The sequence below is a fragment of the Haliotis cracherodii genome, unplaced genomic scaffold (genome assembly GCF_022045235.1).
Source record: "Haliotis cracherodii isolate W230 unplaced genomic scaffold, xgHalCrac1.p SCAF_12, whole genome shotgun sequence".
NCBI classification, from domain to species: Eukaryota; Metazoa; Mollusca; class Gastropoda; order Lepetellida; family Haliotidae; genus Haliotis; species Haliotis cracherodii.
The window spans coordinates 29420348-29448288 of record NW_027266267.1 but is presented as its reverse complement, the minus strand read 5'-3'; the positions used below and the strand labels follow the sequence as shown (position 1 = coordinate 29448288).

General features: G+C 41.4%; 2 protein-coding genes across 4 annotated transcripts in view; both read left to right on the top strand.

Annotated features, from left to right (window-relative positions):
* The window catches only part of LOC139458330 (protein capicua homolog), a 50341-nt gene extending 35368 nt beyond the window's left edge, over positions 1-14973 (top strand). The window contains exons 9-18 of one of the 2 annotated variants that reach the window (XM_071239719.1): positions 357-2121; positions 2363-2484; positions 3638-3808; positions 5522-5692; positions 5810-6324; positions 6772-6911; positions 8460-8605; positions 8908-9069; positions 9406-9549; positions 10992-14973. In XM_071239719.1, coding sequence (XP_071095820.1) covers positions 357-2121; positions 2363-2484; positions 3638-3808; positions 5522-5692; positions 5810-6324; positions 6772-6911; positions 8460-8605; positions 8908-9069; positions 9406-9549; positions 10992-11278 — 3623 coding nt within the window. In that variant the 3' untranslated portion in view covers positions 11279-14973. Of the gene's footprint in view, positions 1-356; positions 2122-2362; positions 2485-3637; positions 3809-5521; positions 5693-5809; positions 6325-6771; positions 6912-8459; positions 8606-8907; positions 9076-9405; positions 9550-10991 lie in introns of both variants that reach the window. The other variant, XM_071239718.1, reaches the window with a different exon arrangement.
* A 1229-nt stretch (positions 14974-16202) lies between these two features.
* LOC139457760 (uncharacterized) lies at positions 16203-21429 on the top strand. 2 transcript variants are annotated; one of them, XM_071239112.1, is made up of 2 exons: positions 16203-16222; positions 18964-21429. In XM_071239112.1, exon 2 carries the CDS (start codon positions 18964-18966, stop codon positions 20092-20094), a length of 1131 nt encoding a protein of 376 aa, XP_071095213.1. In that variant the 5' UTR covers positions 16203-16222; the 3' UTR covers positions 20095-21429. The 2 variants fall into 2 exon arrangements, with proteins under 2 accessions (XP_071095213.1, XP_071095212.1); XM_071239111.1 differs by lacking the exon at positions 16203-16222 and adding an exon at positions 17103-17185.
* Positions 21430-27941: the final 6512 nt, after the last annotated feature.

Genomic DNA, 27941 nt, shown 5'->3' with positions numbered 1-27941 from the left:
AGCTGTAAACCAACTTTAAGGCTTGATAATTATATCAATCAATGTAATCAAAGTTGGCCATTTTCCTCCTTGTTGCTTACTCTACCCAAAGTGATGTAACTCTAAACTGAAGTAGTCATAATCCTTGCAGGTTTGAAATTGGCAAAATTAATGTTTTATGTATGACTAATTGCAGCTATTAAAACTTTCGACTGTTGTGCATACTATTGACAATACTATTGATATTTTTAAATTTAAATTACTGGTGTAGGGCAAACTATTGCAATCGTTCGGTCGTTTCAAATATATTGTTACACTCTTATAAGTTAATGATTACAAGGTTTCTGAATATTACTATTATTTTCTCTTCTCCTCAGAAGGTGGCATCAGTGCTGGTGGTGAGATGGGTGGCATTGACCTCAACTGTAAGGAGCATGTGTCGGACAGCGAGACCGACAGTCAGACGGAGGAAGACACTCTCATCGAAAACAAGGCGTTCCCCCAACAGCGCTTCTCTCCAGTCATGAAGAACATCACCCCTGCAGATATCGCTTACCGCCCCAAACCCATCCGCCGCATGCCCGATCCTCAGATGGAGATGGATGTGAGCTCCCCCATCAACAAGCAGCTGGCAGAAGGGCTGTTGATGCCGCGACCCTCCAGCACTGGCTCCAGCTTTCAGCCGAAGGGAGCCGTGTTTAAAGCCAAGTCACGCGATGGGCGACTTATGTCTGCCAGTTCTCTGGACATGCTGACCGAAGCCCGTGATGATGAGGGCATGTACAGCACTAGTTCGCGTATGCCGGGTACGCAGCAGCAGACGGTCAAACTTGGTCAGATGAAGATCCACAACATTACAATGACCCAGGACAAGCAGCAGTTTATTGTGTCCTCCAACATGCAGACCACTCTCGGCAAGCAGAATGGGCGGGGGCCGGTGATGGGGAAGATAACTCAGAAGTCGCGAGCCGCTAAACCCATGCCTCAGAGTCCTCTATCGTATTCTCCAAGCCAGGCTTCCCCTGTTTCCTCACACCACGTCGCCCGGCCCCCCACAGCCAGTACAGTCCAGTTCCCTGCCGTGCCGCAGGTGATGGTAACTCATGCTGGTCATCATGTTGGTGGAAGTGTGGCCCCAACGTTTTCCACAACGGACAAACCCATCACTACTCCCATCCCCATTGCCTCAAAGCCTATTCACAATTTACCACAGACAACATCATCTAAAACTGCCTCCGTTAACAATGTGTGTATCCCCCAACAGACTCTTTTGACCGGCAACAATTCTAATGGCAGCATGAAAAACGTGAGCACAATTCTGTTACAGAGCATTCCAAGCAGCCCATATGGCATGACAATCCTCAACTCCCCAACTGTTAGTGCTGTCACGGCCAATAAACTCAACAATAGTGCTAATGTGCAAACTTCGGTCAACTCGGGTGCATATGTTACAACGCTACGCAACATTGCCCCGCCCCAGAGTGTGCAGCCGCCGCAGCAACAAGTGCAAAACCTGGCTTCCCCAGCATTGCTGACTAATGTGCTACTTAAGACCAACCAGTCCAGTCCTGGCACTGCCACCATGGCCATCCAGCAGCCCCAGACCCCCACACAGCCCACCCTGCAGCCCACGCATGTTCAGTATATCCTACCGTCAGTGCGAGTGCAGCCTGCTCCTCCGGGGGGCAAGGTCCAGAACGTTCTGCAGATGGCTCTGCCAGGAGGTGCTGTGCAGCAGAACATTGTCGCTGTGGCCAGCAATAATGTGGCCCCGCCTGCACAGGTTCAGACCAGCAACTTCCAGATCAGCACAGCACCTGGAGGGCTTCGTATGACAAACTCTCCTCAAAGCAAGGTCATGCCACAGCAACAAACACAGACTTTGATGGCAGCACCCAAACAGCATCCTCAGCAAGCGAAGGCTGTTGCCATGGTTACACAGCTAGTGACTGTTAATCCGTCGCCGGCAGTGCTGGCGACATCCCCACATCACGTACAGCTGGGTCAGCCGGTAGTGTCACTCACTGTGGCTCATCCCTCGGTGCAACATCAGATGCAGCCCACCCAGTCACAGAGTGTCATATCACAGCAACTACAGCAACAGCAGCAGCAACAGCGCATTCTCTTGCCTTCTACACAGAAGTGAGTGAATGCCCAAGTTAAACATGTTAAGCAGACAGGAGGTAGTGAAATCTTCCCGATAATCAGTAATGAACCATAACATGAACTAGAGAAACAACCATTTGTTTCAATATCAGCAGAAGCAGTATTTTAATAAACTGTGTTTACAGATCAAATCTTCACGCTTCTGAACATGTTTGTTTTGTTTAACATTGCAGTTAAAGATGTTGCTAATATAAGGTGATCTGCAATTTGCTTTCAGAATTGCATACGTCCAGCAAGGGACGGGCATAGCCGTGCCTGTGGCGACAACCCCCCCAGGGAACAAGGCTGAGGTGTCCCACGCATACATCCCAGCAGCTTACGTAGGCTCTGTGCCTCAGGGTAGGTAGCGGCTCCAGGGGGGACACAGTCAGGTAGACAGGGATCTGTAGACATCCCAGCAGCTTACGTAGGCTCCGTGCCTCAGGGTAGGTAGCAGCTCCAGGGGGGAGACAGTCAGGTAGACAGGGATCTGTAGACATCCCAGCAGCTTACATAGGCTCCGTGCCTCAGGGTAGGTAACAGTTCCAGGGGGTAGACAGTCAAGTAGACAGGGATCTGTAGACATCCCAGCAGCTTACATAGGCTCGTTGCCTCAGGGTAGGTAACAGCTCCAGGGGGGGCACAGTCAGGTAGACAGGGATCTGTAGACATCCCAGCAGCTTACTTAGGCTCCGTTCCTCAGGGTAAGTAACAGCTCCAGGGGGGACACAGTCAGGTAGACAGGGATCTGTAGACATCCCAGCACCTAACGTAGGCTCCGTGCCTCAGGGTAGGTAGCATCTCTGGGGGGTGGTGGGGGGTGGGGTGGTGCACAGTCAGGTAGACAGGGATCTGTATACATCCCAGCAGCTTAAGTAGGCTCCGTGCCTCAGGGTAGGTAGCAGCTCCAGGGGGGGCACAGTCAGGTAGACAGGGTTCTTGCATTTGTGTGTATGTAACCAACATCCATTGTCAGCCAGTTATATACTGTAGACTATGACCTGATTGTTACATCGTCTGAATGTTCCATGGAAATGCAGACAAATTGACCCCTCTTCCATTTTTGCACAAAACCAAGTGATACTGAGACCATCTGTGTTCCAAATCAGTTGTCAGAAGCCAACATTGGGCAAGTAAACCTTGTAAACTTCTGTAACCATTTCCTAGATAGTGTAGCTGTGAAATAGGGAGACATGGCTACCATGAAGACTTTAGACTCACTACTTTGTGATAAAGTCATGAACAGATCTCCTTTGTCCTTTTTATGACGCCAAACACCAGTTGGAAGACTTTAAGATCCAATGTTGTTGTCCTCTGTCTATTGTCTAGTGCTATGCCACTGTCTTGTTTCCAACTTGTGACCATGGTGACAGTGTTCCCTTATTGCAGTATCATGCATTGCAATCGTCTGTCAGAGGTTGAAGCATCTGAAGCATACTTCTCAAAGGAACATGATTAAGTTACTCACCTTCTCTTCCAATAGTTTTGTTACAAGGGGTCTGTTTGCCCACAGTGAACCAGGGCAACGTACAACAGGTCCTGATTCAGCCACAAGCAGTCCCATCTCCATCACTGGCCACCAGTCCAGCTCCCCCTGCCCAGCCAAACATCGCCCCTAAACCTCAGCTGTCTGCGCACAAGACACAACAGAGTCCACCACAGTCACAGAGTTCCATGTATTATGGTATGTAGACACTGAGACCCATGAAAGGGTATGTAGACACTGAGACCCATGTGTTATGGTATGTAGACACAGTGACCCATGTGTTATGGTATGTAGACACAGTGACCCATGTGTTATGGTATGTAGACACAGTGACCCATGTGTTATGTAGACTTAGCAACCCATGAGTTATGGTATGTAGACAAAGTGACCCATGTGTTATGTTATGTAGACATAGCAACCCATGAGTTATGGTATGTAGACACAGTGACCCATGTGTTATGGTATGTAGACACAGTGACCCATGTGTTATGGTATGTAGACACAGTGACCCATGTGTTATGTTATGTAGACACAGTGACCCATGAGTTATGGTATGTAGACACAGTGACCCATGTGTTATGGTATGTAGACACAGTGACCGATGTGTTATGGTATGTAGACACAGTGACCCATGTGTTATGGTATGTAGACACAGTGACCCATGTGTTATGTTATGTAGACATAGTGACCCATGTGTTATGGTATGTAGACACAGTGACCCATGTGTTATGTTATGTAGACATAGTGACCCATGTGTTATGGTATGTAGACACAGTGACCCATGTGTTATGTTATGTAGACATAGTGACCCATGTGTTTTGGTATGAAGACAAATGATCAGATAACCGAGTCTACTCTAAGTATACCACTACTGCAGTCACTTCACTGGCTGCCAGTACAATCTGGAGTTGATTCAGTTCTTCCTGTGACATATCAGTGTGCCAGTGAAACGGCCCCTGACTACCTCTGTGTGTTCATAAATGTGTCAAGCCCCCAAGACTCCTTTGTTCTGACTCCTAAGAATCTGGTACAATCTCAAAGACGAAAACATTTCTTTGAAAAACTCTGCCGTTAAATGGGTCAGATGAAATCCAAAGTTCTCCATCAGCTACTCTCATTTACTTAATCCGGCGATTAGAGAGAATACAGTTTATTTGCATCTGGTGCTGTGTTTGTGGTCTTATTATTTATATATTTATTCACAAGGCTAAAAAAAAAAATAGTCATGGGTCTCAGGCACGGCCCGCATCATAAAGTCCGCCGCATGTATCATTTTTATTTCCATTCTAATTTTTTTTTAAACCTTTAAATTATCCACGTCTCAAACACACGACCCCAGCAATGAAATGCAACAACACTTAACATGATTTCACCGAAACTATTGTAAACAAAATTTGGTTACATACTGGTGTGAACAACCAAGAAAAACACTGCCCGCCTGCACAATATTTACAAAAGCCATTACCTCAGAAGCAATTCTTTTATTTTTTAAGCCTAATGTATTACCAAAACTGGCATAAGGCACTGTAATGTGAAGTATTCTTATGGTCAAAGGGGAGATAATTTAAAGATATGTTATTAGTTGTCTGCCTTAGAAAGTATTAAAGTGATCATGATCATGATGCTATTTTTGTTGTAAGATTTGTTTATTCAATTGGGGAATATTTGCTATCTACATCATTATTTTCTTTAGAAAAGCAAATGATCATCAATTACTTTGTGCAGTTGATCACACCAAGCCTTTCCTTCATTATGATTGCAGCAGTTCTAATTTCATTTTGGTGATGACTTCATTTTAATGAGGATCAGGTGTCCACAATGACAATGGCTACTGAATGTGTCTACTATTGTCTTGCCCAGTTTGTATGGGTTTTGTTCTGTCTCTCACTGTTTGATATCCTGTGTTTCCAGGTGTGATGAACGTGCGGTCTTCCAGCTACATCACTTTCCCAACCGATGGGAAGGGAGAGATTGGCTACATCAGCAACCCCAACTTCCAGACTCGACCCACCAAGGTGAAGGCCACCCTTGCCAGCATCCCTGTCGCCACAGAGAGCCTGCAGAGACCACCAGTCTCTCAAGGTCAGTTATACTTGACAACTTCTCAAAACAAATATTGTGTGAGGATTCAGTAATTTTAAGTGTTCTTCTTTCACTTGTATCATTATAAATGGTTGTCTTAATGTTTTATTCCCACAGGCCGCCAGGTGTCTGTCAGCTCTCCACGCCCCTCCCCCTCCCCAGGATATCACCTGTCTCCTAGTCCCAGCACCCCAATACACTGCAGCCCCGCCCCCTCCCCTACTCCCATCCACAGACCTCCCCCACCCCCTCAGCCGGTTATGACACAGCCCCAAGTAGAGCCACAGCCACCACCTCCTCAGCCTCTGCAGTCAGCCATGAGTCAAGGGCGGACAACTGTGGACACTCGTGAGGTCACATTTAGCTTTGACGTAATGAAGGACTCAGACAGTGGGGAGAAACCTCAACGGGCCTGTAAAGGGAAAAAGTACAGTCAGCTCCGGGAGTCAGAGATGAGGGTGAAGAGGAAGAAGCCAAGCCCCCTGTCTGACATCCATGAGGACCAGGGGATGCTGTCACAAGAGTCCTCCCCCCACGGAGACCCGAGTGAGAGCGATCACCAGCCAATGGAGGCCATGCCCGAGACACAGTCGAGTCCTGCAGCATCAGCATCACCAGAAACACCATCACAGGTGGGGGAGCAGCTGGGGAATGTTGTTCTGTAGACTTGAGCAGTAGCCAGGATGATGAGAGCAAGGCACTGTCACAGTGATGACAAGCACTGTTCAAATAGCTGTACTTAGGTTGGGAATTGATTATTATTCAAATGTAGAAAATCTGTTTGAAAATGCAGTTCATGACTGATTAAGGATAAGGAATGACAATTGAAAAAAACGTTCACATGGTGGGTCTTTTTCACTATCCTTCACTATTAAGAATGCTAGCTATGTTCTCCTCACAAACACATTCTCAACAAACTCATAATTTCATGATCAATTCCCTGGTTGGAAATGACAGCCACCAGTTTCTTTGAACAACTCTGATGTGTATATATGTGATGTATATATCTCACTTATCATGAAGTACAAGTTTTGATATTTGTTTTGCTGTTGACATCTTGGCCGTTGTGTGTGCTCCAGCCCAAGGCCAAGCACAAGCCCCCTCCTCTGTCCGTCCCTCCACACGTACTGCAGACCTCAAGCGCCCCCATGCCCTCGCCCAGCCTCAACAGTCCACGCAGGAGCTTCTTCAAGAAAACAGTGGACGACGGCATGGACAAGTAAGTGTTGAAACATGGCTCAGCTGCCTTCACAAGGGACACAGCAGACACTCACACAGGCTTGAAAAGGCCTTTATACTGGAATACATGCTGTGAGAAACCTTTGCATTTAGCAACTTGTCTTAGCTCCGCTGGTAAACAAATGTGGATATTCATTTCATTAAAACCGGTAATGCCTGTTGACATCATGCGGCAAGAGATTACTCCCTGACTTGATTGACAAATAACATGGAGATACTTGTGTGGACTTGACTATTTTTATGATGTATCTGACAAGGACAAGCTGTGGGTATGTACTATTTGTGCCATGTACGATGTTCAGGCAGAAAAGAGGATAGAAGCGGGATAGAATATGGAATCAGGATGGAATTTAACGGAAAGCCACACATACTAGGGACTCCACCTGTCACAGAAGGGAGCAACAATTACGTAACAAGGCAATAAACATGGCCACAGGTTAGACCAGAAACTGGCAATGTCTGGTGACAAGCAGTAATGGGAAGTTGTGTGATGTCATCGCTCCCGGGGTTACGTGGGTACTGTCATGGGTCCTGCATCGGTTAGTTGGAACAACTTTTCCTCTACAGCTGGACCCCATACAATTTTGTTTCTGTCAGGGTAAGCAGTAAATGCATTAAGGAGTAATGCAGAAGAAGTATAAATTATGAAAAAAATATTTAGATTTTACTAAACTTTGGTGTCTGGTTTTGTATGAACCATGTACCATGTACAATGTTTAGGCAGAAAAATGGATAGAGGCAGGATAGAATATTTATGGTTAGATGTATGTATGTTATTACAGAGTATTGAATCTTTTTGTATGATAGATAAATAATTATAGAGAATTGTCACCAAGAGATCTACATTTCCATGCAAGACTAAATTGATATCTGATGGAATTATTTTCATGACTACATTGTGTGTAACTCAAACTTCTTAACAACTGGCATGCATACACCTTACATTGAAAAAAAGTACAGAACTCAGTTTTCCCATGGATCCCCCCACATATGCTTTGAACTCTAATAATGCCTATTCTGTACATAGCATAATTTAATTGAGTGGTTATTTAGCTTAGTATGGTATAAATTATTTAAATCATGTTAATTTTGCCAAATTAAACCTATTTTGGTGCAATCAAATGATCTTTTCTAGAGTTGCCCAGAACTTTGATAAAGGTGTATTGTAGAGTGTAAGGCATGTCGTGCAGTATTATTCCACGTTCTTATTGTCAAAGGAAAAGATAATTCATGAGAAGGATGTAATCTTGCAAAGGAAGTTGAATGTTATTAGCATTTTGAAGAGAAAACATGTCTTTTGATCCAACTTTTCCTGAGGTGAGGTCTTGAAACTGCTATGTGGTGATTATTGAGAAGACTGGTGTGGTGATTATTGACAAGCGTTCTATGCAGTGTATAGAAGTTTTGGTTCAGGATAAATAGCTTGATAAATAATTCTTTTGAAATGGATGATTTCATTCATGCATTATTTCAATCAGCAAAGTTTGTAAACAGTTGAGTAATATGTATGTTCTAAACGGTCCCTCAGGGTGCTGGAAACAGTGAACTTCGAGAGGAAGTTTGAGTCCCTGCCTCAGTTTGTGCCTGAAGAGACGGAGTCCAAGACTCCCATCCCCCAGAGTCCCAGGGCCATTATCAATGTGTACAGGAAGAGGAGGAAGGTCTCAGGACTCGGTGTGTACTTCTTGTTGTTGTCCACAAGGAGCGTTCATATGGACCATACCATGAACAGTCTATTTAGCCTTGAAAGCTCTAGCAGCTTTCAACTACTATGAAACCGATAACATTGTTTTTGATTTGATTTTAATGGTATCTGATCAAGAAATTAATTTCCTAAAAAATTTAAATGTATGGAAAATCATATATTTTTTATTAACTTTTACCTCAGAAGAAAAGTGAATTAATGTTCTTACTTGTGCACTATGGCCCTTTTTGAGGGTTGTGGTATGCTTTGATGTGTTTCTTTCTGTGGCCAGTGAAAGGGGATATAGGGGAAACTGACAGTAACAAGTTCTCCAGTGAGTCGGAGACCACCACACCCAAGACTCCTCACAGTGCCAGGTTTGAAGACACCAAGTTCTTTGGATCCAACTTTAATCTGGACGCTTTGAAGGATCCGGATTTTGTGAACAAAATGAGTGAGTGTATGTCTTTTTGCCACTTTATTTAACATGAGTGACTAATTTTGTGTTCAGATTTGTGTGCTAAGTACACAGCACTATCTGGTTCTGTAGTGAGGGGGTAATGCTCCAGCTCTGTAGACGAGTGTCTGGCTGTACGTGTACCGTGATCATGTCACCAGATGTTGCAGTCATCCTGTTTGGGACTGTCCTTCAGTCTGTTGGCAGAGTAATAAATGGTATATTTGGGGAATTGTTTGTTCATATAATTTTTACCTCAGATGTAATTTTTTTCTAATCTTAGGGCTGTTTTACTTGTGCTCATGGTGACATTTTTCTGCTACTTTATTGAAGGTTTGTTGGAGTATGAGGATTTGAACTCCCCCCGCACTCCAAAGACGCCTAGTTCCCCAGGTGCGTTCTCCAATCGCAGACTGCTGGACCAGAGACGCCAGCTTGTGATGCAGCTGTTTGAAGAACAAGGGCTGTTCCCTACAGGTAGGTGGACAGGATGGGAGGAGGAGGAAGAGGCAGGTGATTAGTGGGCCCTGGAATCTGTACTAAGTGAAATTATTTGAAAATTTTAGTACTTAGAGAATGCACTTTCAAATATTCATATTTTTTTTTATTTCTAATCACTTAATGAGCATTTGGTGGTGAACCTTCTCCCATGTTAGATTTGTCGTTTACTGCCCACTGCATGGAGGCACCAGGAAGGGTAGTCTGATGCAGTTAATGAAGTAGATGTCTGCCCACTAGCTCGTGGCTTGCCAAATTTCAGTCGGGCTAAAGACGCTCAAATGTCCCTAGCCCGAATGCCTCCTAAAATGTAAACTGTGATTTTGTTTTTGCATGACTGATTGAAATAAAAAAGTCCTAATAAATCAAAATAATATCCGAAACGAATCAACGATCAGAGTACACCACTTCTTAATATTTGACTCATGTATTGCAGTGTAGGTTTACTTTATTGTTACCTAAGCAGAATCACATTTCTTGAAAAGTAAACTGTTGCATAGTTAAGATAGTGAAATTTGAAACTGGCTAGTTACGTTAAGGCCAGCTTGGCCATCTGGCCAGCAATATGTTGAGACTATTAGCCACTGTTCTGAAGGACACTAATGATTAGTGTCGGAATGACTGAGTTTGGTGTATGTATGTGTGCGTGCACGGTGCGGTGGGGTTTGTGTTGTGGGGTGTCAGTAGTCATGAGAAAACACTCCCCATCTGCACAGAGCCAACAGTGTCTGGAGTATTGGTAAAGCTGTGCAGCCTGTGAATGACAATGTATGATTCATTGAGCATGTGTCACTTATCTTGGGTAGCTAGGGAACAAAATGGGAATTCACGACCGTCCGTACGTCCCCCCTGTTTGTTGCCGCAATATCTCACGAACTAAACACTGGATTGTCTTTATATTTGGAACTATGTTGTATATACAGACTCTGCAGACACCAGTCGGTTTTGGTGACCTTGACCCAATTTTCAAGGTCACAGCAGGCAAATCTGCTTTTGGAGTTGGAAAACGGTGTTGCCGCAATATCTCAAGAACTAATCACTGGATTGTCTTCATATTTGGAACTATGGTGTATATACAGACACCGCAGACACCAGTCGGTTTTGGTGACCTTCACCCCATTTTCAAGGTCACAGCAGGCAAATCTGCTTTTGGAGTTGGAAAACGGTGTTGCCCCAATATCTCAAGAACTAATCGCTGGATTGTCTTCATATTTGGTACTATGGTGTATGTACAGGCGGGGAACATTTCGTCACTTTGTGACAAATACTTGTTGTATAAGTAAGTGTGATTATCAGGCTCTGTGTTAATAAAATAACATGTTAACCTGGAATTATATTTTCTTTCTGGACTCCTTTGTAGTTGATGTGACATTGATGTAAAATCACTGGCTCTTTGATGAACTGTTTTCACCTTGTTCCAGCACAAGCTACAGCCGGCTTCCAGTCCAAGCACCAGGACATCTTCCCAACCAAGGTCTGTCTCCAACTGAAGATCCGAGAAGTCCGACAGAAAATGATGGCCCAGTCTGCCGCAGCTACCAAGGACTTTGAGGAGGGCCACGGCCCATTGACCCCCAACACCCTGGAGGCACAGTTCATGGCGGCAGTAGCTTCCTCCACGGCCACCACCTCCAGCTCCTCCACTGCCACTGGACCCAACCCCGTGTCCACCGCGGGCCAGATGTACCCCCCCACTACCTACCCCTGAACTCAGCAGTGAGGGGCCATGTCTCAACATGGATTTCAACACTGGAAAATGTTTGTTTGCTCAAACACGAAATTAAAAAAATCTATTTTTGACTTTGAAGAGTGAGAGAACTGCTTTGTGCTTTGAAGTACGACCGATATGAGAGGTTCATCGACTGGGTCTGCTTGTGAGTTGCGTGGGTTGAGCGATGGTATTTTGTCAGATTTGCCTTTTGGAAAAGGAAGGTGTTATGTATATCAACGAACAGTAATATCAATTCATTTCTGACTTTTTAAGATGAAACTTTTTGTTTCACAAGGTGAATGCATGTATTAGAGAGAGTTGATATGTATTGGAAATGTGCAAGACATTTTACGCATTTTATTTGTGTTGTTGCTTCCTCTGTTGGAGTAAGTTCTGTTACCATTGTTAGTGAAATGTGGTTTCACAATGACATTCTTCTTGTGGTTTTACCATAGGAGGGAAAGTTGAAGATGTAAGAGGTATGAACATATTTGAGACAAGAAACTAAAAGGTGATGGCATACCTTCACAAATACTAAAAGACTTAGTCACTTAGTAATGTTTTATTTGAAACGATGTATGCCTGTTTATTTTCCTATTTAAATGTTGAAAAAACGTGCTTATAAGTAGTGCTTTGAAGAACTTGCTTCAAAATTCCTGGTGTTTAATGGAATGAGATGGTGAATCATTGTTGAGTTTGCTACTCCTGTGTTGCAATAAAAATATGTCAAATTTTCTTCCCACTGCTTCAACAATAAATTATGTTCAGCCCTGTGATAAGGCATTGATGCTTGGGGTTGGGAAAGTGTCGTCGATGTGATATTCCGACATGACGCGGGGTGTTGATATGGGCAATAGGTGACACTAGTTATACAACGTTTATCATGCATTCTGGTAGTTGTACAGGACACATTCTGTTTGCTATACGGCATGTTAGATGAAGAGAAGGATGTAAATGCTTATGAAATGCAAGGGCGGATCCAGCATATTTAATGCTCTCTGTCAAATTTACTGCCAACAACATACTACATTTTGTTTTCAAGGGTTGGGGGAGTGGGTGTGTGTATGTGTCCGGACCCCCTGGACACCCCCACCCCCCATCACCCCACCCCTCTGGATCCACCCCTCTGGATCCACCTGTGACATGTGCTGTTCACCAGCTAGTGGTAGTTGGAATGGCTGTTCATTGTTCCAGCCACCCACACAGTCCTTGGGTTGCAATAAATACAAGGCTCACCTGTTTCTGTAGAGTGTATCACTGCATTTTTCTGCTGAACTCATACAAAACCTAACATGTTCCTTTCAAATTTACTTTTAAGAAATCTGATTTACTTGTATGTGCCTGAAGGAAGTTTTCATAACATCTTGCTTCAGTGGAGAGTGTTTGTTACAATATATGCGAGAGGTTTCTGTGCAGACAGTTGATGTAGTAGATTATTACCTTTGTATTTGCCTTCTTGGATATTCTAGAAAAGTAAGCAAAGCCAATGGAAGTTTTTAAGAGATAAACAATACTGACAATATGGTAATGACAGCTTCAGTCACAGAAGTATGATACATCATTTGTTGGTTATTTATGATACAGGACTTGGTTTGAGCTACCCGGTATATGATTTCTCTACTGTTTTTCTGGAATATATTTGGTGAGGCTTGCAAGTTGTACATTGGAGATGTGTTTGGCAGGTTCGTGTGAGGGGCATTTCCAGCCGCAATGTGACTCCTGATTTATTGTGAATGACGTTTTGGAAAAGTATGGTGCTCACACATGCTGAATAAAACATGTTTTGAAAGCATTGAAAGTCCAAATTTGCACAGATTACCTCTAGCAGATTCAGTAAAGAATTTGTACACTCAAAAACAATGTGAAAGGAATTTTGATGTTGGTGGTTATCTCTGATACAAGGGAGACAACTCTAGATGAACGTTTGGAAAGGAATATTTTTGCCTTTAAATGTAGGCAGCGTGTTTTTATATGAAATATATCTACCCATTTCTATTTTTGCACCAAGAATGACTTAAGCACCTGTATATCAACTAATCAGAGTGAACCATGATATAAATGTTGCTAATTTTATACTTGTCAGACCCTAATGTCTTGGTGAAATCACTTTTTTGTACCATGATATCATGGTAAAATATATTGTTTGAAGTTCTTTAAAAAAATATTTATGAAGTGTATTCTTTGAATTAAGACTCCAAATGGCATGGAAGTGTCAAAGACGAAGATATTATTTGGCCCTCTCAGTTGATCAATAGGTCTCTGAATGTCATGGTTTAATTTGTGTGCATCTATCAGGCCGAAATATTTATTTATTAGAAATAATTTAATTATGAGATGATATACCAAAGAGGTGTGTTACCAAGACATTCCGGTTGATGTATTTATCCAGTATAGCTTCACAGGGATGTGAACATAGGAAGAAACTGTGATAGACTAGTTGGTTTACTTAAATACTTGCTACTTTGTTACACGTGTGTGAACAGTGGTTAGTTAATGACAATACTTTTTAAACATTGTTGATTTTGTTAATATGTACATTTCTTGTAAATACTTATCTGTGTAAAATAGAACACACGTCATCTTGATAGGTCATTGTTATTTGTTCTCAAGTTGATCAAGAGTAAAACCTCGAAGCATTTATGTCTGAAATCTGATTCTTTGTGTAACCATGGATACGGAGTCAAGGTATTTAACATTAGACTCAATCCCTTAGAGGACGTGAGATTTGTGTTTTGAAGGATCACATTTTTCTAAAAGTGGCAGGTTGGCTTTGTCAGCTCAATTAATGCTCATCTCCTTTGTATGTCAACATTTTTGTGAAATCATTTGTCATTTTTCAAAAGTTAATGTTTTAGTGCTTATTTTATAATGTCCAATGTTTTGAACTAAGAACTAGCAGCAGTGTTCCTCAATGAAATTGTTCGTTATTGGCTATCAAGTTAAAAAGTATTTGTCCCCATTCTTTCTTTAAAACTTTAGGATATTTGCCCTTCATTTTGAGCATGAAAAGACCTCTTTGTCTTTTTTCTGACAATCGTTTGTTACAAAGTGGTCCATCTGTCAAATTGTCCTGAAGATCTGTATATTTTCATGTCTGGTCACTTGCATTTATTATCTGTCACAAGTCTATCATGTTTTGTAAATTTGTCATTTCATTCCTTTGTGTGTAGAAATAGCTTAGTTTCCCATAATGCACAAACGTTGCCAATGTTTTACAAGAAACTCCTTGTATTCTTTGAATATGTATTTTATACAGAGTTTGGCCTGATGAGGCACATTTTTTGGTTCCCAGTTTATCATGTCCTACAGGGACAACAGTGTTTTCTGATAAGTGAAGTTTCTTTTTCTAAATTAATGAAATAGGGATATTTCACAGATGATTATGCTGGAGATGTTAAATAGCTCTTGAAAGCTCTTGAAATAGTGAGGCATCCTTAAATTCAAAATTCTAACACTACTTTGTGTACATGCTCTGTTCAACACCGTTGAGGTTTATAAGAATGTTCTCTAAGAGATGCAGATGCAGATGCTGGTAAATGCCTTTGAGTGGAAGGAGTCCTAACATCGCTCTTCCTCATACTGTATGTTTTAAAGTGAACTCGGTATGTATACAGTTTGTTATGTACATAGTGTATATGTTGGTTCTGGGGTCGCCACTAGGTGGCTCTAGATGTCAAGGTCAGTGCAAGATAATAAACACATTGATTGTATGAACTATCAAGGAGTGTGTTGTGTTGTGTCTGGCATGGGTCTTGGGCTGAGTGCTGCTGTGTACCTGAAGATTCAACTGGTGATCAGATGTTAAAACACCACTTTGTCTGCAACTCAAGTTTTATTCTGTATATCAGTCCAGCAGTTACACATTACAATCACTGCTCAGACAAGCAGTAAATTTCACTTGTCACTGCGGTAAATACATAGATGAGACCTAATAGAAATAGAACACTGCTGAAAACAGACCCCTTGTAATATCGGAGGTAGGCATAATGTATGTGATGCAGATTTTCTAAAATCCAGTAGCACCTTCCAATGCTGATAAATGGTGATGAGTGTGGATCTGGGGTTTGAACAATGTTCAGCAGATCCTGGCACAGCTAAGGGATGCAACTATGCCCTTATGACTTAGTTCATTCATCCACAGCCCTGAAGACGTGCAGTATTTGTCTTTGTATCAACAGCTTGATTGTCTTGCTATTGTATGACAAAGCTGGGATGACTCTAAGGGGTGGTTGTTAAAAGGTTCATGGTATAAATTGGCATTGTTGTTTGGTTACAGTTGTTATGAGGTCATTTCCAAGTTGAATCATGAAGGTTAACCCAGAAATTGGAACAATATTGTGAAAATTGAAATAAATACATAATGTCGCAAGTCCTCCTTTTTAACATGTTAATTGTAGCCGTACCTGTACTTCCCCATCTTCCTGAGGCCAGGGCGTTTACGGACTATAAAAGTTCAGTTTCATTCCTTGCTGTGCAAGGCTCAAATTTCCAGGTTTGATCGTAGTGCATTTGCTTCAAACAAAATGGCCATCTGATCGATATCTATGCTGTAATGAAACAGGTCTTACCCTGCAACCTACATCATATCAATGGAGCACCTTGATTAAAAACATGCAAGGATTTACAACATATATGTCAACGCCCACTTTGCAGTACATATGCTTTGCAATCCTGCAGGTTGAAATCCATGTTGTTTACGAACTGGATGTCTAGTTTGTTACACGATTTTGATTGGACTATGCCTAGACTCGTTAGTCCAGCCAAAATGTAACTCCGGAATTCCAGCCTAGTTCGGCAAGAGTGGAAACTGGACCTTTATAGTCCTTGCCTCGGGAAGCTGCTACAATTTAGAAAGAAGTGCCTGGTCTATCTCACGATAAAACATTTTTCTATCATGACGTCATTTCTGGAGATTCAAACATCCGCCCACAACTTGATGAGGTCGTAAATGTAGAATACGAAACAAGCTCCCTTGTAATATCAATTTTATGAAACGAGTGAATAGTTGTGGTATCTGATGAGTGAGTTTCATAATATTGGTTTTACACGGGAGGGAGTTTAGTATTTTATTTATTACTTGCCATTTATAACGTTTTTTAGAATTGTAATGTTGGTTTATGAATAGGCTGACACCTACACGATCCACGACATAGTCCAATTGAGTTTAACAGAATAATACTTCAAACACGTCAAAAGTTGAAACGTATGAATTTAATACCATACAACGGTCCACCTTTAGAATTCACAAAATATCGTAGGGCTAAGACTATCGCAACTCACATACTTTAACTTATAACGACTGTCGTTCAGCTACAATTCGATCGCCTTGTGGAACCGGCCTTGCAACTCAAAGTTTACAATCACGTCACAATACCCGATGACGTAATTTTGTGGAATTTTGTTGCAAGATCCATCAGCGAAACAATGCCATGTGACGTCATCGTTGCTGGGTCATCGAGTGTGCATAAGATCCTCTCAGGGATCTATCAACTCCACACGCAATGTCGTTGAATAAGCCAAGGGATGTTGAGAGCTTTCAATAGTTGTTCGTGTTCCGAGAGTACATAAACACACACTGCTAATAATCTCTTCATCATATAATACCATGCTTACGATCATTGAAGTTTGAGCCATATTCCCATTCTCTGAACTCAGCGAGCCTTCCTCTTCTGTGTACTGACATGTTTATAAATAGATATTTGGGAATCCCAATGACATCCGCCATTGCGCAGTCACACGGCTCACTTTTACACCTACGTCTACAGCATTTATTTCCCTTTTGTTAGCAGTAAAGCGTTCAATATCTTACTCTTTCTCTTAAGCATATTCAGGTTTCATCACCATTTTCCAGGGATTTTCGAATGAAGATAGTTGCATAGCGGTCTCTGCTTATCATTGTCAAAGGTTGGTGACTTGATATGTTGTCTATTTTTCATATTTCTGCAGGCCCCATGACAACAAGTCGCCTCCATTTACTGTCACAGTGTGCGGCGCCTCCATTCACTGTCACAGTGTACGGCGCACACCTCTTTACCACACGCTCGAATTGTCCGTATGGCTCACACCGCCTGCTGGGTTTTCATGTAGCAGATACACGATAAGGTGTTTAATACAACCCGTATTTACCTGCACATGATGCCATTTATAGTGATAGAAATCTGACCTGTTGCACACTCGCACGGTACTCTCACTATCCTAGTCGTCCACCTCACGTCACCTATATTCGTGGGTGTCACAATGTCATACTGATTTTGCTCAATTTAGTTGCCAAATTTGTATTAATGAATATTTCTTATGTGAAAGTCTTCTAGTTGGAGATATAGACCAACACTTATGATATATACACTTGACCCCCCCTAAGAAGCAATGACGTAAACCTTTATATTACGCCCTTTCATTTGAATCCGATGTGTTGTTTTTCCCACGAAAGCGAAAGTAGAAATGAATTTCACTTTTCCGGCCTCAGCAGTATTTTGATGGATTTGTTTCGACGATTTGTTTTAGCTTCTCTGACTGAAATTAAAGTGTCCTTATGTCATGGCCTGTTTTCCGTCGTAAACATCTTATCCCCAGAAAGCGCTGAGCCAGAGAAGCACCAGTTCACATGCTTGTACCCACAATGACCCGCGAATAGTTGGAATATTGCTGATGCGGCTTAAAGCAACACTTACTCACCCACAATGATGGCACACCAACTTTTTCAAGAGGTTCAGTTTATGGCCATTACTCTATCATATTCCTGTCAATTTCTTTAATTTCATTTAATTTTATACATGTGTAATCAGTAGTGGGGTTTAACATACATTTATGTTTTCCCCCGATATTTTAAGATATGACCTTTGCACTTCGACCATACTAAATGCTGAAACTTTTTCTGGAAACTTGGTATATGTGTAGTCCGTCATCAAACTTTGCACAAATTATGTGTAGTGAACACAAATTATGTGTGCCATTTACCTTTTATTTTACTGACTCTTTCGGTTTCGAATGAAATTTACAGGTATCGATTATATGTTAGAAATCTCAAAATTGAAATATAGAAGGGTTATCTTCTAAATTTACATTGTCCCCAAAGCTGATGTTGGGCTAAGACTGTATTGTCACGATAAGGCCGATTGAAGAGACGCTTCTGTGGTCGAGTGGATACAGAGCGCCAGCCCAGAAAGCGGAAGATAGGAGGTTTCAGAATTGAAATTTACACACTGATATGACTGGTCAGGATCTTAAATGAGTTCGAAAATTGGTGTCTTAAATTCATGGCCCTTGCTCCCCATTTTTCAACTTAGTGCATACTGCATGAAATGGGGACAAGTTGTCTAAGAAACTACTGAAGTTACATGAATGAAAATTTGCATGCTTATCTAAGAGATACTTGTCAAGACTGAGTTCGAAAATTGGTGCCATAAATTATTTTCTTACAGAGTTATGGTCCTTGCTCTATACTTTTCAACTTACGACATAGTGTCTGCAATGGGGACAACTTTTCTCAGAAGTTACTGGCGTTATATGAATGAAACTTTGCATGCTTATCTAAGAGTTACCTGTCAAGACAAATTATATCTTCCAGAGTTACTTCCCGTGCTACATTAGATTTTAAAATACAAATACAAATATACCAAAGTTTTCCGTTACTTTACAGTTTGACAGTTCCAGTTGACCAATCTGACCATTTGATGTTTCAGATGGCGACAAGTGGTCCAGACTCAACACAAGCAAAAAGCACATACCCGCCAAAGTGTGACATCTGCGTAAAACGACAGAAACACGTGCTAGCCACGTGCATGTGTCACGACTGTGACATGGCGATGTGTGTCGACTGTGAGTTCACGCACTCGGTGACATGTAAATCTCATGATGTCAGAAAACTCAGCCATATCGCTAAGGAAGGGTCGAGCGTTGATTTTGAGATGATGGAAACGGATGTTGGGTCGGTTGCTTCCAGTATGCCCGAATTGGAACAGGATGCCGACGTTCCACGTGACGGTGATATTCCCAGATTTGCCCTCTTAAAAGTGTTTTCCTCTGAGGTCGAAGACGATGAGGTGCCTCCAGATGTCAGGTCTGTGTTGGTACTGAAATCTGGTGTCATCTTGGCAACAGATTGGGCCAATTGTTCTCTGAAGGCTTTCAACCAAAACGGGACATTTTTAGGGGATCATTACTTCGATAAAAAGGGCAACGATGCTGGTCGGATTATGGGAGTTTGCCAGAAGGATGAAGACACAGTGCTTGTCACACTTCCATCTTTAAGAATGATTGCAACGATTACTATCAAGCTACGGGAAGGTAAAGTGACCTTTTTACCTGTAATGCACACGACCAAAAGAAGATATTTCGGCATCGCGCATCTCTCTGAAACCAAACAAGTCCTAGCCGGGACAACAGATACCGTTGATATTTTGACTTACAGTGCTCGTTTTATTACATCAGTTGCAAAAAACACTTTTGAGAATCCTTACAACATGGCGACCGAGTCCCCAACCTCGGCGTTAGTGTCAGACACCAAACAGAACTGTTTGTTCCGAATACGCGCAGATCAAAGAGTAAAGAGAATACACGTGGATGATACCACTGTTCGGCTAAGAGGAGTCACTGCGGATGACGATGGCAATGTGTTTTTCTGCGGCTTGAAGAGCGAAGGAATCGGATGGGTGAACATCAAGGACGAGATAATGGGAAATGTGTTGCCTGGCGGGTCATGTCTTCGTGACGCCGTGGGGATCTCCTTTAAGAAGACTGACTGCGGCCGACAGTTGGCAGTGTCGGTCAGTTGTGGGGATGTGAAGGTCTACAAGGTGACATATGGCGCCTAGAGACAGAATGAACACGTTAGACACAATGCCATGCCTTTTACCGATTGGCAATAGATACCTATTTTTAGATATTCTCGAAGTGCTTGCTTGTTCATTCCCATTATGTTGTTAGTATTTGAACCAGCTGAGTCTTCTCGTCGTTTAATTGTACAGGTTGACTTTAATGTGATCACTATCTTGTGTACAAGAACAGAAAATATGTCTTTTAGTAATAATGCTATTTCGTTTTTCCCTCCTTTTGGATGCTGATAACGCTAATCAGGTTCTAATATCTCTAAATAATGGACATACTTGTAATACATGGACTCTGTCTTCCTGATAGCGTTACAGTAGGAACACATCGCCACAATACATTGTTTATTTATAAGTAAGGAGCCTGAATATTTTGAATGAAAACCACCCTGCAACAATGTAATTTTGTGGCAGGCAATTTCTTTGTAGTCAACAGTATGAAGCATAATAATATTTTTCAAGAATTTTTCAATTTATTTTTTTCGATATATTCACAATCCCCAAAACAACGCAGGTCAGTGCGTGAGCTTTGACCACCAGCTGCCCCTATGCCCTAGATGTTGCATTTGGCCATATTTCGACGTATCTTTTATAGGGATCATTCATTCACCCGAAATGTATATGTCAACATTTCGGAGAAATTGATTTGTTTCCAGACCTTTGAAGATCCGGGTAGAAAATAGGTCCTCAGCAGCCCATACATGTCGTAAGAGGCGACTATAGGGATCAGGTGGTCAGGCTAGCTGACTTGGTTGATGCATATCACCATAGCCTAGTTCCGTGGATCGATGCTCATGATATCAGTGACTGGATTGTCTAGTCCAGACTCGGATTATTTACAGAAAGCCGTCAAGCAGCTGGAATATTGATCAGTGCAGCGTTAAACAAAATCAACAAACAAACTTTAGAGGTTCAGGACAATTAATGAAAGGGTAAATCTAATGTCATCTGAAGTTTACTGAGTAAATTATGTGAAATGCTGCAGGTCCTCGTTGATAACATCAATGTTAAATTTAGGTGTAAATGGCCAAATGAAAACTAGGTAATGTGGTCAAGAACATACTAGGCTTCAGGTATGTCGACGATCTGTTCAATACAGTCAAATAGCTATTCCGGTACAGAGACCAGTAAAACCGCCTCATCTGTTTCATATTTAGATCTATGCATATAGATTCAGAGTGACAAAACACTCCAATTCCCCACAAGACTGTATGACCATAGGCATGACATCAACTTTTTCCTAATGCCGATTTGGTTTGTTGTTTCTAACGCTGCACTCAGCAATATTCCAGCTATTTGACGGCGGTCTGTAAATAATCCAGTCTGGACCAGACATTCCAGTGATTGATATCATAAGGATCGATCCACGCAATTGGGATCGATGACATGCATCAACCAAGTAAGAGAGTCTGACCACCCGATCCCGTTAGTCGCCTTTTACGACAAGCATAGTCGCCATTTACGGCAAGCATGGGTTGCTGAAGACCTATTCTACCCCGGATCTTCACGGGTCTCCCTTATGCCGAGCTATATGCAACTTATGCCGACCTATATGCAACTTTTGAGGTACATTCGAGTACCTCTTAGGTGGCAGATATTTTATTCTGAACACAAGTGCTCTTAGTGACAAAATTTGATTAAGACTAGCTTTAGAATTAAGAAGGAACAATATTTCAGTGCTCAGAAGAAAACAGTTAGTAGCAGCTGGTAAGGATTCTGGAGAATACTTAAACAATGTACAGTAAAGTACGGTTATAACGAAATTAAAGGGACTACAAATTTAAGTTCGTTTTAACCTAGTTCGTTATAAGCATATATACAGCATAACTGCAGCAAATAGTCGGGACCAAAAAAGTAGTTCGTTATATCCGTCAGTTCGTTATAAGCGTGTTCGTTATAACCGTAGTTTACTGTAATATGTTTTGTGGCATTTCACAGTCAATATCATGTCAGCAGGTGGTGGATCACTTCATGTCACTCCTGTCTGTTGAACCAGTCAGTGTATTGCCCCCTGATGTCGATGATGATTTGCTTCCTTCTACAGACATACCTACTGGAAAACTTAATAAACCATTAACTGACCAAGAAGGGATCATTACTCCACTATTGACAATATCCTTTCTATTACAGGCTATAATTTAAAAAATACTTTCTTTGGTAAGAGTCTTTTCTTTCTGTAATAGTAAAAGCTGCCTCTTGGCAGATTGTACTGCAGCTTCATTGACTTTGCCAAGGCATACGACACTCCTAAGACGTGATGTTCCCCTGCATTCACTGTGTGACGTTGGTAGTAAAAGTGCATTTTTTATCCCCTCAATGTATAATACTATATTTGCTTGAGTTAGAACCTCTAACGTATATCTAAGTGGTTTACCTGTAACATTGTCATCCATCAAGGATGTATTTTAACTCCACAACTATCTGATATATTTATAAAGGAAATGGCCCTAATGGGAAGCGAGGTGGTCAAGCTATTACTGTAACATCTTCCATGAACCATTTGTGTTCTCTCATGTTTGCTGACAATGTCTCAGCAATGTCCGACACCCGTTCACAACAGTAGAGAAAGATTACTGTGCCAGGGAGTGTTTGTAAACATACTGGCCTGAAAGTTAATATGAAGGAATCTGCAAGTATTGGGTTTAGAAATGGTGGTCCCCCCAGGTCGTATAAAAGTGGTTGTGTGATGGTGCATCTATAGAAACAGTAGCATCATATAAATACCTGGGACTTGTACTCACCCCTACCTTAATCTGGAGCAAAGATCAGATCTGTTCTGTATCCAAGCGGTTGTGTGATGGTGCATCTATAGAAACAGTAGCATCATATACATGCCTGGGACTTGTACTCACCCCTACGTTAATCTGGAGCAAAGATCAGATCTGTTCTGTATCCAAGTGGTTGTGTGATGGTGCATCTATAGAAACAGTAGCATCATATACATGCCTGGGACTTGTACTCACCCCTACCTTAATCTGGAGCAAAGATCAGATCTGTTCTGTATCCAAGCAAATGAGGCAATATTTTCTGTTGATAATTATCACAGGTCAAGTGGTTATATGAGTTGTCCAGATATATTAAATACTTAATTGTATTAAACACCTTTTTCAAAATATGAAGAACCACATATTGTAATATGTAAGCTGTACATATTAAACTTTGTAAATCTAGTTTAAAGTTTAGTAGATCAACTTATAATAACCTGGTTCTGGGGGAATGTGGGAGAATGCCATACAGGTTGTAGATACGACAAAGGCAGACATAACATTCAGCAAACAGTAGGTGTGTTATATTATGTTACAATCTGTGGATGATGTAGAACGTAATACATGGGAAACACATTTTTTGGCTTGGTCTGGATTAGTCAGCAAATAGGGAACCATACAGCTCTCACTGCACTGTTTAAGCAAGGAGAACATGATAATCTCTTTCAGCCTTGGCAAGCATCATTACACGCAAAACAAGAAAGTGTTTACTATAACCAGTTTAAATCCCTTCAAATTGTTGGACCGGAGGCATTATACTGTCTGCCTGTCTGTCTCTAAAGATACAATATACAGCTTGAACAGACATCAGCATCAACATCCTCAATGTAGAAACTGATGGCATGCATGTCTACGTGGGCAGTAATTATATGCATATATACATATATGCAGATTGCAATCATTAATATTATTTAAGTCGCGGATATATCTTTTTTAAATGCTAGACGAAACAAATAAATTGTTCAGGATACCATTCAGTCCCCTCACACCCACCCCACCCAGATCCGGTACGCATATTTATTGAGCTCAAGATACCCACAGTTTGCAAAGATCACCACCTAGTTATGATAAATAATCACTCACCCCACGTTTAACTGGTGACTCATGTACCGATATGCCACTGGGACACCACCACCCCACCACCCCCACCCACCCACCCACCCCTTGACCACCCGTCGGACTGCCACGTCATGATACCATAATCTACTGTGAGTGAGTGAGTGAGGTTTAAGCTGCTTCTAGAAGTATTCCAGCAATATCACGGCGGGGGACACCAGAAATGGGCTTCACACATTGTACCTTTGTCGGGAATCGAACTCGGGTCTTCGGCGTGATCGAACGAATGCTTTAATCACAAGACTAGCCGACCGCCCCCCATAATCTTAAATTATATCTGATAATTAAGACCATTCGACACACATGGTAAGTGAATGAATCGTTTTACTTTATAATAATTTCTTGAATACTAAATGAGAGAACATCTGCGAGTTTTGTTACGTAAATGCATATCTCTAACAAAGAACTGCCAAAACAATTGAATAACTGAAGAAACTTTACTGAAAGCTTAAATACTGTAATGGTCTCTAATGATTTTTAATTTTTGTTTAAAGGTTCTTCCGTATCAAGGCTTATTTTGCCTTTAGTTTCTTGTGCATTAGATATTCCGTTTCCTTGATTAAGGGAATATTTTTATGTCATATGCTTCCGGCGTGCACATTCAAGGCTGTGCATCACTTGCAGCTGCGGTCGTTGGGGCGTTTCATAATGGCGCGTACACGGCCCAATGTCGCAATACTCAGACTGCTCTTTGTTGTGTTAACGTTTTGCATCGGACTCTTGGTTTTCTATTGGATCATTATTACGAGGTAAGCAAATGTTTCTTAAATTGGATGAAAATCTTGTCAAATGTGAGGTAAATATATTTATAATAATTTAAATTCTAAGATATATTAATAAAACAAGCGTATGTTAAATTCTTTATATCAAACGGAGACCCGAAGGCTCCCGCAAATCAACTAACACTCTTGTTTTCTAGTTGACAGTTTATGAATTAACAAATAGTTAATGATGCCCTGTATTACAGAAACACATGTCTCAGTTTCACAGGCGACAGTAATCCCAACGCCCAGACAACAGACGGTGAATTGGCAACAGGCTGTAACCGTCAAGTAACTATTATTAGTAACCATACCACTCGCCGGAGTTTTATAAAACCTAACTAGGGTCGCATAAAACGCCATGTACCCCGAGTGCTCCTGCTCCAACTAATTTATCTTAGTCTGACTTTGTTAAAGAATTACCACAAATTCAACATTGATAGAAAACTGTTGTTCGACTGAGCAGAGGTTTACTTGTGCTATATAACGTGACTTCCATTGACTCGGGGAAAAAAGCATGTGGCTTTTTTTGCATTGAAGGGGGTTTTAAGGGATTTATCTCCCCTTGAGAAATCCACGTGCAGCCGGTTTCGCACGTGGCGGGGTATCAGGGATTTATTCACCCGCTGAGAAATGTATGACCCTCCAAGACGGGTTACACAGTATTGTACCCTTCGAATACACCGCAAATAGAAGATATATGGTCACGAATAGGGCCGTGGTATAAAGCCTTCTAGCAGGGATATAAAATACACTTGATAATCCAGTAATGCACCGTCGCGATATTTTTATTTCTATTATCTTTGGTGAAAATCAACGTTTCCCGTCGTGAACAGCGGCAGGTTGACGATGCGTATGTTAATCATGTTCAGTCAGTGGAATAATAACAGTAGTATGACGAAAAATATTGATTTATATTATATCAATCTCTGTCTTTCATATATCTTACATATAATGTCTAAAGTGTGATTCACTTCAGGCAATTTACAAATTGACTGAAACAGCCCAAATGGCTTAAAACATCCCAGTAGACTTATTTATGTTGGGACTAGAAGCCACAAAGTAAAATGTCGTTTTGATTTAACCCTGTCATTTTCAGTTAATGGGTGACGGAATTCAACATCAAGATGTTTGGAGAAATCGTTATAATAAAATAAATGGAAAAATAATTGGAACATTACTGAAATATTAAGGTGTTTTGTAAATTGCCTAAGTGAATACTTCAGTCATATTACACATGGACTGCAACGTGACTCGTACACAATCGTAACAACACTACCAGCGAGTTGATACTTGTGAGAAAGAAATTCTTGTTATATCAAATCTCAGTGGCCACACTGTGCGGCTAGCTATGTTCACAGTTATATGACGGACTGTGCAGTGGATATGAAGTTTCAGATTTATATTCAAATATTGGTATTTAGTGGTTATATTGAATTTTAGCAAATGAACTATAAGGGAGATAACTCATAGACGTCTTGTGAAACAACTGGTTTGGGGTAAATTCTGAGAGGACCTCATATAGATCATACTTGTTCCAACAAGTATTTACATGAATGAAAACTAAACTTGTTATAGCCTTTATTGTCATGTTAAAAAGTAGATTCAGACAATAACAATCAACATTGATATCTAAACTCGCCAAAACATGTAATTTAAGAGATAAATATTGGTATTTGGTGGTTATATTGGATTTATGCAAATGACTGAGTATTCTACATACATCCTTGGGTCTGTTTACTCAAATGTAGAAGTTCAAATCATTCAAATATGTCATCAGAGAACAACAGTGTCATTAAAACACTTGGCGGCCATCTTGGAATTTTGGGCCACCATGGGGCTCTGGTGATGGAATTTCTTATCTTAAAGTGTTAACTATACTTCAGTGAGTTAATGTGCCAAGATATATGCATATAAGTCCTAGCACACCATTTTAGAAAAGTTCAAAGATTCAACAGTGTAAACACACATTTAGAAAACTTGTCGGCCATCTTGAAATTGGTGGCCATCTTGAATTTTTGCAGATTTGTCAATAGTCGAAAACGTTCAGTTGTTGTGAATATCTTTTTAGAAACATAATATGGCTATTTCGCAATACAACACATGCTTTTTTCACCAAAACATTGACCCTAATCTGAAATATAGAAGATATATTGATAATTGGTGGCCATATTGGATTATGCAAATTAGACATATTTCCCAAGCTGGGAATGCTTGGGACTTTTAGTATGTTGTTTTCGGGACCTTGTAGAAATGCATTGTGGTAAAATAAATTCTGTTGCAATTTGTTCCACCTTTAGCGAAAAAATGGCCTAGATTGCCTGGACTATATAGAGAGTTTCCGAACTGTCCCCAGCGGCAGCAACTTGTTGGACTGGCGGTTGTTGTGTTTCCTAGTCACGCAGACAAAGGACTTGGATTCCTGACTTGAGTTCTTAAGACATCTGGTATATCTGGCTATAGTGGTAATATTTACAGCTATAGTTTATTCTTCGGATATACGTTTTTACCACTGTTGACTGCTTTAAAGAAAAAATATATAAAAAAAATGAATGGAAACATTAATGTTCTTTTTGACCGACTGGGTCCAAGTTTAAATAGTATTTTCCCCTAAAAGTAACCTACTTGATCTATTATTCGGTTGGGAGACAGGTGGTCCATAAACATTTGTACAGAGTTGCGTTCCTTAGTGTTCCCAGGATTTGCTGATCAAAGGTTCGTGGGTTTGCCGTGATTATCATACTTGGTCGATCAGCACCATCCCCGTACTCGTTGGTAGTTAACGTCACTTTGGGCTTTCCTTCCAATTCGAGCTAAAACGGTATAAATGATCAAAGCGGCGTTAAACTCAACTCGTTCACTGTTTGGCGAATCGCCCGGATCAACGGCTCAGCTGAAATGCCCGCTTGATCCACCCACAGCTACAGAATGTGCAGCTACACCAGTCAATGAGGACAAATCACTTTATACTAGAATGTCTACTTCTACACCTCTCCGACCCTCGCCTACATCGACACCTCCCCGACCCTGTCTACTTCTACACATCCCCGACCCTCGTCTACTTCTACACCTCCCCGACCATCGCCTACTTCTACACCTCCCCGACCCTCGTCTACTTCTACATCTCCCCAACCCTCGTCTACTTCTACACCTCCCCGACTCTCGTCTATATCGACACCTCCACGACCCTCGT

What these genes read in the sequence shown, in the direction of transcription:
- LOC139457760 (XM_071239112.1), top strand. Translation starts at nt 18,964, where the DNA reads ATGGCGACAAGTGGTCCAGACTCAACACAAGCAAAAAGCACATACCCG.